At 43.2% G+C, this 14,399-nt stretch overlaps 1 protein-coding gene across 1 annotated transcript in view; it reads right to left on the bottom strand.

The window, feature by feature from the left end:
- The window catches only part of PLEKHG3 (pleckstrin homology and RhoGEF domain containing G3), a 352,319-nt gene that overhangs the window by 191,689 nt on the left and 146,231 nt on the right, over positions 1–14,399 (bottom strand). The window contains exons 7-9 of the mRNA XM_069638314.1: positions 6,109–6,240; positions 2,268–2,450; positions 1,148–1,240 (exon numbers count right to left, since the gene is read on the bottom strand). Coding sequence (XP_069494415.1) covers positions 1,148–1,240; positions 2,268–2,450; positions 6,109–6,240 — 408 coding nt within the window. The remainder of the gene's footprint in view (positions 1–1,147; positions 1,241–2,267; positions 2,451–6,108; positions 6,241–14,399) is intronic.

Here is a 14,399-nt window from a genome sequence, read left to right as displayed (position 1 = left end):
ATGCAAATCAGTCCAGCCCGAACTGCTTGCTTGTATGTTTTCTGCACACGACCACCAGAAACCACAGACATGTTTCAGCCTCATTGGGCATAATCAGTGAGGTGCAGCTAGGATTTTAGCTACAGCAATCTTCTGACCCAGGTCTGGACATACCATCGCAAAAGAATGCACCACCTTTCCCAGGCAGACTCTTCCCCAAGTATCCAGAGCGGAGTTGGAAGTGTGTCAACTTCCTTTCAGTCTTTTGTTTATTCCCCCATCTATGGGTTAACCCATGCTCTTTTATAGTCCCTCACTTGAGAACAGTGTCAACCCTTAGGATTTGCTTGGGCCACTCTGCATTTGTTTCAGTACTTTGGATTTTTCTTATACTTTGCGTTTCCCTTAACAGATTTTCAAATCCATCTAAATGATTTTACTATTATCAGACAATTGGTTGATTTACCTCAACTGTTCTTTCCACATACTGAAATGCGGCTCTTGAAGCCATTGCCATCTTGGAATCCTTTCTGGGCTGGTTTGGGCAGTTATAGCATTCTGTGGTTACAGGGAACTGAACCATGGTGTCACTGTCTCTCCAGCAAACCACAGGGACTACGGTTGCCTGGCTCTAAAAATGCTGATTATGTCTGACAGAGCCCAACTAGCACATTGCCCATCATGGTTTGACTATGGGAAACTTGTGATAAGGGCAGATTGGATATACTCTGGATATTAGAGTGACCATTGTCATACAACTATACATGCGATTCTTGTTTCAGGGGTTCCTCGAAAAATCCCTCTTGGTAGGTATCCGGGTGATTTTCAAGAAGGGACATGCAACAAACTGCACTTTGGTAGCCTAGCGATTCTGCAGGATCCCACTCCTTCCACCCGCTGGTAGGCACATCGGGTAGCAGCCAGAAAAAAACCCAGTCCCTAGTGTCTTGCCACCCTCAAAAACTAAGCTGGGGCATTAACTCTGCTTACCACATAAATAAACACATGAAATTGTATTTAATTCTGTCTTTTGCTTGCAAGTCTTGAGGTTCTGGGCTGCTCTTCTGCTATTTGTTTACACAAACATATGGACAAAATTAACTTTAGACAGAGTGGTGGACATTATTTGTGGCATAATATTGCTGTTCACTTTATCACCACTGTGTACCTGAATGTTGTGCTGCTGTTTGCTGTTCTTATAATGGGTGATGGTGAAGCACAGCGAATCCCTGGTGCTTTCGATTAACATCAAGCTGGAGCACTGAGATGGAATAAGAAAAATATGAAAAGGGATTGTGTGGTACACAAGGCACACATCTTGAACTAGTGCAGCAATAGCACAATGGGGAAAATGATGCACATTTGCGATGTATCATAAGATTTAATGTGATTTGAAGAGACTAGACAAGAGAAAGAAGAGCTTCAACATGGAGGAGAACAACATTACCAGTTCAGTGTAAAAGCAGTCACAGAGCTAAACTTTCCCCCCTCCCCCATTTCACCCATTGGCTGATGTATATGTTAGCAGCCATCATAGATGAACATTAGGTTGCATAACTCAAGGATTTGGGAGAAAACTAGGTTTTAAAATAACAAATGTTATTTAATGACCATCTTGGTTTCATCACCACAGTAGCCCCTACAGTGAGCAGTGCAGGCTACTCAGATTGCATCAGAAAAAAATAAGCTGTCATGCCAAAATAAAGCAAGGACATCTTCTCACCTAATAAAATAATAATATGCATTGCATGGAAAATAAAGCATCAAGCTCCGAATAATTTAATTGAACATACATTTCACTACCGACTTCTACAAGTGTCGGACGTTAACTTTAACATAGGAAAGCAGTTGCCCTCTAATGGTCGGAAGCAATCTGTACTACCACTTTTCATGCAGCATCCACTCTTTCTTTCCCCTCTCCCGCCCTGTGGAGTACCCCATTTCTTTTATACTGGTTATTTTAACGTGTTGCAAAATGTGCATGTTGATGCGATTGCCTGAAAAAGGAGTTTAGGAAGTGTATACACTTTCCAATTGGACACTGGGTGCGCCACTGAATATTCGTTTACACTGTCAAAACTTAGATGGAGGCCTGGAGCAGTTTGAGGTGGAATTGCAGTCCATTGACTGTATGGTAATGTCTACTGCCTTCAATAATACGAAAGGACAAACACAATATAAGCATTGTCAAAATAAACCGATGGACTCGAAATCCAATGCACCATTGTCTAGTATTTCCTGCAATGACAAATGACAAAAAAGCACATTGAAAAATGACAACTGCTTACCGGAATGTGAGTTTTGTAGACAAAATGATCTCCTCGCTTTTTGGTTATGAACAAAGCCTTGTAGAAGAGGAAAAGTGTGCGCTCATTACGGGCCCTCTGAATACGAAATGTCCCTTCTAGGACCAGCTCACCGTACATGGTCAGATCCTGGCCTTTCCAGTTGAGCAGCAACGACTGAATCTCCTGCATTGACAGATGATAAACCGGGCATTAGCATGGAGTTGATCCTAAATGGATACAAATGCTTGATGGAACGAAGCTACAGAATGGGTACCAGTTTAGGCATTTTATGATTTGGCTGATAAAACATCTGTTTGCTACATAACGCCTATTCACACTACTTTATTATTAGTACAAACCAGATTTGTAAAATACATGTGACATAAGAGGGTGAGTGGATCACCACATTTAAAAAAAAGCTTAACTGACCATCCAATAGAAAGGCAATGGACATGCCAGAATGTTGAAGCGGTATAATACAGACAAAATATTTCTCAAAACGCTAATTGCTAGACTATGTTTGTATAAGCACATAAAAGCGCATATGTGCATCTATAGCCGAGTCGTAGATAGCGACTGGAGCTAAGGTTACATGGACTAAAAGAACATTTTCAGATGCCAACAACAGTTGGCACCATACGCTGAACTTTCATGAAAGGCTGGTGTCTGGTCCCACGACCGATCCTCACTTTAACTAGTGAAAATCAGTTCAGTAATATGTATAAAATACCTAGATAAAAGTGCCTAGAAAAGGGAACAATCAAGTCAGAGAGATTTGAAATGTATGGGTCATGCTGCTATTGTGCAATCGGACTCTGGTCTTGGGGGGAAAAAGAGGGACAACAGTAAAATGAAAGCGGATTGGTTAATTTAATGAGGAATTCTGACCGATTAGAGGGCTGAAACTGTTTCAATCGGCCACAGATTCAGGCAGGGGTGTTCGGTTTCCCCACTGAAAAAAGAAATTGAAAATTGGCATACGTCAGCCTTCCTCATGATGCTGCACACAACATCACAGTTGATGTGCATGTAAGCAGAGCTCTCACAAGGCAGGAGAAAAGAAAACAGCTGAGCAGGAAACGGTAATACTCAAGCTTGCCTCTGTATCATTGGACAATATGAAACAAAGCCAACATGGACTGTACGGAATACTTTCAATAGGCTAGTTTCCATGTCCCCCAGTGCAACATGTGAAGTCATTTCATGTTGGTGACAAAGTTATGGTTCTTTAAGGGAACCTTAACTGCACATTTCTGTTTTCTCTATATTTTGAGCTGCAATTAAGAAAACTAAAACATTTGGAATTAAAAAGAGAAAGGGCTATGTCGGAGGAAAATTGGTTGTTCATTTTCCAATGTAGAGGATTGTATGAAGAAGAAATTGTTACTTATGTACAGGCCGGTTTAGCACCATTGACCATAGATTCAGATCATCTTCTTATGCAGAAATAGGTCATTTTTAAGTAAGAAAAGCTCTTTCTGGTGTGTATGGATCTCAAGACCACATTTGATGGTGTGTCCTGGTCTAAACTCTGGGAAACCTAGAGGCCTATCACCCCACTTCCCGCCTTCTCGAAATACTAGTAGATTTACACAATTTAAAATAAGCTAAAATGGGGTTTGGGCACCTAAGTCACTGCCCTGTTTCCAATTGAGAAAGTTGTCAGGCAAAGGTCTCACAGTGCAAAAACTTTTTTGCTTATATAGTAATTGCATAGCTGAGCAAATTTCAAATTTAACCGCGGACAACCAGAAGCTTGGCCAGGTAAGGGTCAGTATTCTGCTGTATTGCGACGATGCAGTCTTGATTTCCAGGATACAGAGAAGCCAAAGGAAACATTTGAGTTCGGTTCCCTAATAGGTATGGAATTAATGCAGGAAAAACAAATATGAGCTGCTCAGTGGGCAGGGCAAACCTAAGAAGTTCACTTTGCCAATCAGATATTCTTTAATCAAAGAGGTGTCCATTTTTCATTATCTGGGCATCAGGTTTTCATCAAACAATGGATGGGGAAGCCAACCTGAAAGAAGCATGACTCAATGATCGACAACAATTATATATGTGTAATGAAGGAGCAGGTACTGGAATCTCAAAATTCATACAACATTTATTAATATGGAGACACTTGGGTGCAGTTCAGCCACAATGTTGTAAACATTATAAAATATTTTTTAAAAGGGTACAGAGAACTCCAAATCGTCTGCTCCATTTGGAGCTAGATGTGCTGGACGTTGACTCAGCAGTCATACTAAAGCCACTACTGTATTGGATACTTCTATGAACGACCTCCTCAGTTACCTCAAAGTAGAGAGGCAACTGAAGATGTAATTTGTCAGACTGGTATTCGCATATTCACTATCTGAGTAATCTACCGAAACGCAGCCACTTGTGGTTGAACCCTATAAATATGAACAGTGGGATGGGGCCGTGCGGGTTAGAAAATCCTCCAGGGAATTTGTACGGTCCAACAAACTTGAAGATGAGAATGGGATCCCTGGATATGGAATTGCATGCTGATTAAAGAGGGTATCTGGAATACAAATCGTAACTTGACAATTAAATCAACCCCAAAATGCACTTCGATTATTAAATTGTACTTTTAGAGACTACCTTTGGCAGAATTATTACACAGTTGGAATCCTTGGTCTCCCAGTCAGTGTGTGTGTTGTATGACAGAGGAGAAGACCCCCAAAAACCTTTCCATTTGTATTTCCCCTGCATGCTGATATAAAACGCACTAAATTCCTGTTTAAGGAATTACAGTGTCAGACAATTTAACAGGGCAGAAAAACTGCATAAAGGGCTAAGTAAAATGATGCAATTTATGCATTGACAGATTTTTCATTTAAGCCTTGGTGTCTGCAAGTCGTTTTTTGAAAACCTCTTGTACTTTAACTGCATTATGAATTACACTTCCGTAACAAGCTAGTAACTTGCAGTTTTTAATCTGTAAATAAGAATTTGATATTATATTATGTATCCTGTGGATTTTAAAGTCTTTATGATGTATTTTTATAAGTTGCTATGCCACCACTTCTAAATTAAAGCAAATTAACCATCATCTTCCTAAACAGTAATAGAGGCATTGTGCTGCTGCAAATGCTGGCTTATCCTGGGGCTGAAATTTTGCAGGAAAACGGAGCATATTGTAAAAAGAATGTAATCCAGGTGTTTCTTTAATTAAGATAACATTCTGAAATGAGTTAATGTCCATAGAGAATAGAATCCGCCATTCACCAGAGAAGAGTTAAAATGTGATAATCGCTCCCCACAGCCTCGTCTTTCAGCCTTTGGAACCTGTGACTGGATGTTGATTTCCATTTCTGAAGGTCTAGGTTCAGTAACTTGATTATGTGCAAGGGAATGATCTAGTTCAAAAAGGCATTCCATCTGTTCTGCTACACCTGGCTTCAGCAGCTGCTCCTGCTGCAAAAATCGCTTCCTGGTCATGTCTACATTAAATTTCAACAAGCTCTGCCCCATACATGAAGTGGCCAAAGATCCAGGACAATGAGATATACCCTGCAGCCTGAAGTGAAACCAAGTGGCTAGATCTTCTGACCATAGAGTGGGGAGAGCTCACCTTGCACAGACAATAGCAAAGAAGAACATTCAGCGTCCCGATAAATCCAATGAAAGGCAAAAATATATGGAAGCAATTGCAAACATATGGCCAGCTTCTGCCCTTTACCCAAAAGATTGGCCTACTAAGGTGAAATTGCAAGCAATCAAAGGAAAGCAAGAGATACATATGGCAAGCACTCATTGAAAAAGGATGATTATATATTCACCCATCAGTCAATCAAGCTTTACTAGAGGTGTGCCTATGCTCTTTACTGACCTGAAGACGAACTGCATGCTCATGTTTTCTCTTCATGTCATTGATGTACCACGCAACACCAGTCATTGTCCCTATGGCTTCCTCCACCACCTCGTAGCCATCAGTTTCCATATCAAAATGTTTAGCGATTTCCTGAAAAATAAAATGTTTTCAAAATACATGAATACTTCTACATTTCAGGATAGGTATTATACTAGAATTTTCCCCATACCTGCAGGTCATGGTTCAGGAAAACATTTATACTGCCAAGCTCTACAAAGGGAATATTTGGCATATTTGGCAATGAACAGGCCAAATAAAACATCATTGCTTTACACGTGGCTGGAGGGAGTAAACCCAAGCAACAGAATTGATGGGAACGCATATTCATTTAAGTCATAATTGCAATCAACTGTGATGGTTAATGGTCAAACACAGATGGAATTATCTAGGAGCCGAGGATTCATGCCAACTGAGGACAATACGTTTGGCGATTTCCCCTGCCCGAATACTAGAACAATATGTCAAGAGCGATACGCTACCACAGCTGGGTAGCTTCAAGAACTACTTCTCATAATTAGGTTGCATTCAATACACAAAACACTACGTGCCACTAATCAATGGCCACTGATCCATAAATAGTGAGTATGAGGATACTTCACTGTCGATATTAATTATTACTGTAGTCGTTAAGGACGTCTATATTCACCTGAATTTGCCATACAAAATCATTGTAGGCTTTGTCCACTCCAGTAGTTGTGTAAATCATAATACATTAATATCTTATTGTCCTATAGATGATCAATGTGATTCTAAGTCTCTACGTGTGGTCTGCACTAAGCTAAGAAAAAAGTCCAGTAAAATCTAAGAAGACTGATGTGTTAACTCTGGGTGCACCAGCAGTCATTAATCACATGAGCATAATCTTGATTAACATTTAAACTGGGCAACCAGACCCCCCTGATGCCTCCTTCAATGATGCCACTAAAGTGGAACTACTGTCAAGCGCCATGTGTGGCGGTATTTTATTAATTTACTTAGGTCCCATTTGCAGGGCAACATTAACACTGCACGAAGAGAAATACAGTTACATATAGGCAAGGCAATGTGTACTAGTACACATCCAAACAACTGATAATGAAGAAGCGTGATTGCAGAAAGCATAAGCAAGGCGTCCTTTGATATCATAGTCATACTAAAACAGGTGCAGTAGATTTCTCATCTGCATCCAACTACATACAAAAATGCAGAGTGGTCTAAAGCAAGGAATTTGAGTTTTAATGTTCAGAAAACCAGAGTTACGTATTTGGAGCATAAGGAAAAAAAGACCAGTAGAAATTAGGGTTACTGACTATTTTCTATAACATAAGGAAAGCAAGCACACTATATTGTAGAGTATTGGAGTCCAGCAGTGTGTATATAGGCATCAGGGATGGGAAAGCTACTCTGTAGATGAAAAACCAATATCTCACTACTGTAGAAAATATTGTTTGCACTGAGAATTAAGCAAACTGTGCAGAGTTCCGTTTGTGAACCTCGGTTTTTATACGACATCACTTTTGCTAATCTCTCAATATTCTTTCAGTATTTGCTCCCTTTTTTCACTAACCTCTCACTTTATTCAAAGTGGTAAAGGAATAGAACATCCTATCTTGCCCTAACTCCAAGAGGGGTTTCCCTGCCTCAACCGAAAACACTAATTGTTACAGTCAGGATGTCCAATAGCAAAACATCCACAGTCCTCTGTCAGAATCCTCACACTCTATATTAAAATATATCAAAAAGGAGATTTTCCTATTCCAAAGGCATGGCTGCCTTTCCCTGGACAAAAAGGGAGCTGTTGGTTCGCAAATATGTAAAAGTTCAGTCTCAAGTGTTAAGGAATGTCTACCTTAACCATCCTCCTTCAGGCTTCTCGTACAGTTCAACTGTTGGGGGATTGTCTCCTTTCCCCAGCTTTCCTCAGATTTAGAACAGTTCAACAATTGGTGGAGGAATGTCTCCCTTCCCCACCCGGCCTTATGCCAGGTTCTTCTTCCCTGTCTTCTGGGGTTTGCAGACCTGGTTTTCTTCTACCAGGTACTGCGATGAAGAGTGGCTTGGATACTCCCCCAAGCTGGTTCCTTTTTCTTACAGCCCTCTGTGTCACAAACACAAACTTGGTTTACTCGCCTGCCAAGTACTGTTCCCATATGTATTACTCTCACAGTTCTTCTTACAGTCTATTGCTCTCACATGCAGACGTGGTTTAGTCTCCTGCAAAGTACTGCGATTGTATGACTTTTTCTCATGGTTCTCTTCACCTTCTTGACAGCACCTTCCCTACGAGTACTGTCACAAAGAAGATTTGGTACTTTTCTTACTTGATACAATCTTTTCTTGTAAGGGACCCAGACCCTATTCCCCTTGTTACAGTATTGTGATAATGTTTCTCTTAGTGTCCTGTAGGGGTTATCCTCTTTCCCCCAATTTCTGAATACTGTTGGTTTCAGGGTTTCCTCTACCCTCTGGGGTCCCCAAGCCATAGGCTCAGCAACCCAAATACATTTAGGGTCTTGGCTGCAGCCCTCCGATCGATTGTGGGCTTCCCAGTGTCTTTCTCTGTTTTGTCGGCGTTATGCTCGGCTTGCCGCAGCAGCTCTGTGGCTCCTGACCCTGTTCAGAGTCTTTCCTGAAGTTGGACTGCGTGATCCCGCAGTGCTGCACTGCTTGTGCTTTCCCCAGCAAGCCTCTCGTTTCACTCAGCGTGTCTGATGGCAATTGTCACTTCTGCGTCTCAGCACCTGGGTCTGCCCCGGCTGCTTTCCTCGCAGAGCACCGGTCCCTCTTGCGGTATCCCTCTGGAGTGCAATATATATATATATATATATATATATATATATATCCCCATAGGGAGGATCCCAACCCATGTGATCCTCGCGCTGAGTAGCACCCTCAGGGGACTATTAGGGAGCGGTTTCAGCTCCATGGCCACATGGGAAGCCCCCCCCCCCCAGCGGAGAAGTGATTACATCTGAAGATTTGTCACACAACCTGGAAAGTTTCCTCCGAGGTGTTACAATGTTGGCGATACCCAACTAGATTCAATGCTCTTTACAGCAATGTGTCCAGATTTCAACGAGGTTTGGTTTCAGGCTTCTAAAAACTCTTGCCCCACTTGCTTTGCAATACAACATCGATGCCAAGCACCTCCTGTGTACAGAGATATTCTTGGCCCTATACCAGTCTTCAACTGTGCTTGGTTCCTCCAATGAACTGGGTTAAAAAAAAAGGAGCAACCCTGCAAACAAACGTAGGCTTTAATTATCTATAGCAGAGTGCCAACAGCAGCTCACTCCTAGGAAGAACAATGAATGCTACTTGGCCCACGAAAGGTGTTTTGCATATCATTGGACCTTTTGTCACCAACATCCACTTAGATATGAAGGCTCTTGGTTGACCATCAACCTCGTTTTCTTAATTCCACAGTAAACTCTTGTTTACAAAGCAAGTGTAAACAAAACAATTATAATTTCATCCCCAAAAATCTACAATGCTGCGAGAACCTCTTGGGTATTTTATTTTGCCACCCTTATGAATGTAGAGAATGACAATGTAAAAGTTGTAGTCGCATTGCATTTGACCCCCTTTCATTCTTGCACTTGGATGAAGCTATTTACATCTGCTGGCAGCCTCCTTGCTTGGTGCTGCCCAGATGTACATGCACACCTGACTGAACGCTCCCTTTAAAGACCAAACTGCATCCCAATATGGTGGCCATGGACCTGCAGCCTGTCGTCCTCCCTCCCGTTACAATCCTAACAGATCTATTTAAATAGGGAAAATAGCACATTTCATTGAGGACTGCCCCATCCATGTGACGGAGCTGAGCACCGCCAATTTGAGCCCAGAACAAGACACTACTTTCATTCCTGGCTCCTTTTCATTCTCGCGCTTGGAGGCAGCTCTTTCCATATGCCAGCAGACTGCCTGCTACACTCTTTCGTAATGGTCATGGCTCCTCTGCTGACTTACCTGTAAAGACTAGTCCCCATGCCATCATGGTGGGCAAGATCTTGCAGCACCTCTGCATCACTGCTCCCTCAGAAGACCCTCCCAGGTGACTAGTCTGAACCAGAAAGTGTATGACAAATTGGACAAGCACTGACCCAAGTGACCAGGACCTGCTACTGTAATTACACCGAGGGTCTTGGTGGACTTTGCACTTAAGTATGAGTCTCCTGGCGACAACGCATCGAGCTACACACCTCTACAAGCATTCTAGTATGAGTCTTTGTTCATGTTTGGTACTCCTGCATGGCCATCTCCTCTTAGGATGGTTTAGGATTCCTCCTTCAAACGGACAACCCCACACCTTTCAAGTCCTACATACACATGAACTCCTTCATCAATCCATCAGTTAATGACACCACATCTCAAATACTTTTTCCAAATGATAAAGCACACAGCAAAGGGATTGCTACCGTCAAGTTTTGTCTTTCACCAATAAATACGAATATAAGCACATTTTAAAGTCAAAGTGGCAATGTCACTACATGGTGCCAAATATTTTAAAACGACCTATATTATCCTCTCCCTTTTTATACATGTGTATTTGAACCTAGCTAGCATAATGTGAAGGCATCATGAAGCTAGACACAGACAACAGATTCAACGTTCAAACCAAATGTATTTATTAACTCAAATGTCAGGATGGTGTAAGGCCTAACTAAGCACAGTCCGAGTCAGTAAGTTCAACTTAAAAGTCTGTGCCAAAACCTATACCTACCCTCACAACTAAACTATACAATGTGTAAGGATGTCAGTAACAAACGATAAAGTGTTACAAATAAAGTTCTGACCTTATTCCAGCTCTAGGCTTACTTTCCAGCTCCCCTTCCGCAAGTTCAAAGCAGTTCAAAAGGCCTTCGGGTTCCTTTCCCCAAGTAAGTAGCACAGTTCCAAAAGGGCTTTAAGGGTCCCTTCCCCACAGTTCGAAAAGGCTCCTTGGGGTCTCCTTCCCAAAGGCTGCCATTTCCAAAAGGGGCTTTGGGGTCCCCTTCCCCAAGGCTGCCAGTTCCAAAAGGGACTTTGGGGTTCCCTTCCCCAAGGCTGCAACACTTAGTTCGCCAATGTATAATCAGTTTCAAGTCTCTGAATTCTCACAACCAGTTCCAGGTCACCTTGAATACCTCTTCAAATTCAGGTACTGCAAATTGCTATTCTTACCATTCACTTCAGCAAACTTGGTTACCAATAACGATTGTTTATCTGGACTTTTCCTGGTTTTCCAGATAAGGTTTCCTCGATCTAGGCGCACTCGTCGAACCACACAGTCCACCCACTACAGGTCACACAACCGATAACCCTTTCGCCGCACCTGTGCTTCAGCTTGCATTTACTCTGAATTCTTCTTGCCAGTCTTTTGGTTTTGCCACAGTGTGTTCTTCCACACAACTCACTCTGTTGTGTTTACTGTTTTTCACCACCTTGCTTTCATACATTTTATAACTGTTCAGCACTTGCTTTTCACTTCATTCACAACGTTGCATTCTTTGCCTTTAAAATGTTCATTACATGTGTTTCACACTTGTTTCCAATCCATTCATAAACTTCACAAAGCTTTCCTTCAGTTCGGTATTCAATAATACTTGTAAATCAGTTCCTTCAGTTCAAGATTCAATATCACATGCTTTGTATTTAAATTCCTTCCTTTACTGTTGAGTGTTTGTTCGTAGCACTCAAGTCCTTACTTCGGGTTTGCGGTCACTTGCACAGAGTGCCTTTCAACTGGCATCACCATATGCCTCGCCGTAGCCCCCGGTATGAGTGGTCCTCCTGTTTCACTCACCGGTTGTCAGCGACTCCTTAGGGCGGTCTCCCTCTCTCGTCAGCCCTGCATACACCTTTCTATGTCCCCGCCAACAGTACTCAACTGGCACAAACCCCGCTGTGAGCTGCTGATAGCTCCGTCTCTCTCAAAGGCGCTATCGGTGGCCCACAGAGCTTGCAAGTCCTCCGTCCCCCACACCTCTGGCTGTGGGCACTAAGCAAAGGGGACTCCCTCAGATGTGCTCCTTTCACAGCCGCTCTGACTCTGCTGTCACAGCTTCCTGACAGCACAACACCGGCGTCCTAGCCTCCAGACAGGATTCTCTCCAGCTTTCCTCATTGCAGGACGTCAACCCTCTCAGGGCCGCTTCTCTGAGCCTGGTGTCTCTCCTGCTGGCTACCCTGCTCATGTTGTTGGATACACCCTTTATACACCTAGGTCTCCCTAACAGATTGCAGGTGTGAGCCCTTGTGTACTATAATTAGTGGCATTATTGGGACATGTCTGACCTTCACAACAGTCTCCAGGCCTCCAGAGTGGTGAAATTACTTGTTGGTGTGTACCACTCCTAGTCACCTCTTCCTCGTCCCAGTACTATAGTGATATGAATTAGGGGAAATGAAGGGGAAGTGATTGGTAACAGCCTATAAAGGCAGGGGGAGGGCAAGGTTGGTTATTACAACGGAAAGGTCGATACCATGTCTTGCCTGCGGACATCCTCTTATTCACCCTCTTTTTATTTTGCTTACCTTGGTGCCATTTCCCAGGGTCATCCTGGAAGGAAGGAAAGGGAAAAGGGTGACAAGATCCCATAACAGCTGCTGGAACTGAAGGTTCATCTTGGAATGGAAATGGGGGACACCGCGTCTCACCCAAAGACATCCCCCCCTCCAACTCCCCATCGTCCCTGCCAGCTGACCCCACGGCCAGCTCACCCCACGGCCGCACCTCGGACACCCTTCCCGCCATCCTGACTACAGCGGCATGATCCACAAGCTAGGGCAGAAGCCCTGCTTCAGAGAGGAGCCACGATCCGACTCCGCAAAGACCCACTGCTCTAACGTGGTACGATATTATTCCATTTTATTTATTTGCATTTTTAAAGCACTCACACAGCCCGGGGGCATCGAGGCGGTGTTGTCTTAGTTTCATATTTATAAAGCGCTTAAATACCCAGAGGTTTCTAAGTGCGGATCCGGGGATCGAACCTGTGTTGTTTCGTGTCGTCTTGCTTCCAAGGCGAGCATGTTGCCACCAAGCTAACCTCCCGGGACCTTTACCACGGTGCAAGACACATGGTTTTCACTAAAATGGCTGCCACTGTTTTGTTGCACTGTGTTGCCTAGCAACACCTTCCCGACGCGTATTGGCGCACAGCAGCATTTTACCAGCTGAGTTCCGCCGGTAGGCGAGAGCCGGCATCCCTCCTGCAAGGCACCCTTTATAAGACACCAGACCGGTCTGCGCCTGTCCGAGACGGTTTGCGATCGGTCAAGCAGTCTTTCTGCGACGCCTTCCTCGCAGTAAGTACTCCTCCTAAGGTGTCTCCATCCTACACATCCATATGCTCACTCGCTCACAGCAATAATTATAGCTTGCCGAGCCTAAATCCACGGCATACGCAGAACCCCACAAAGTCTAACTCATGCATCACCGTACAAAGCCTCCCACAAACTACGCCCACAAGAAACTTACAAAAAAACTTCCGACACCCATCTGTGGCTTCTAGACCCTAAAAGTACTTGTTACCAGCACGCCGCAATACATGCAAACTATATCATGTGCTCCCTGCACTAACCGCATTATGCATTCAGAGAACTTATTGCATCCTGTTTAACTGGCCACCTACTGCTTTGTGAACCACTCGACTGCAGCCCATTCTGCCAAACTGCCATATGGCAGCATATCGCTTTTAGCCCACTTGGATATACTGTATTTTGTGAATTTGCTGCTTCTAGCACCTTTTATCATACTGTATCTAAGAGCTTGTTGTTTTCAATCTAATTGACCATATTGTCTACTGCCGCTCTTAAACCTTTCGTACTATGCACATTGGTAATTCTACCACTGACTGCACCTGCCTTACTCACTTACCATGTTGACTTGTAACAGCCCACAACAACTAGCTAATCAAGCACCATATCTGCTTACTGATGTGCAACTAGCTAGCCTACCTAGCTCTGGTTATATACAATATTGCATTTATATATGCCATGCCAGCTCCTAACATTGTGTCTTGTTGCAATGCCTATTGAAGCTGAAACTGCCTAGTTATTCTGTATGAACTCCCTATATTGGTCATATGTAATACTGCCTTTATGAATACCACGTCCACACCCAGCGTATCTCTGGCCACTTATGACTGCATGGACATATACCACAATGTTTATTGAAACTGCTTAGCCTGATCTGCATTAGCATTAGACATAATACTGTCACTGTACTGCACAAATGTATTCTCCCATGACCCTCTCGAAAGCGCCAGCACACCACACTTCAC

This window comes from Ambystoma mexicanum, chromosome 14, assembly GCF_040938575.1.
Source record: "Ambystoma mexicanum isolate Mex_15411 chromosome 14, UKY_AmexF1_1, whole genome shotgun sequence".
Lineage (NCBI taxonomy): Eukaryota > Metazoa > Chordata > Amphibia > Caudata > Ambystomatidae > Ambystoma > Ambystoma mexicanum.
The sequence above is the reverse complement of the archived record's forward strand: the minus strand, read 5'-3'. Positions and strand labels throughout refer to the sequence as shown.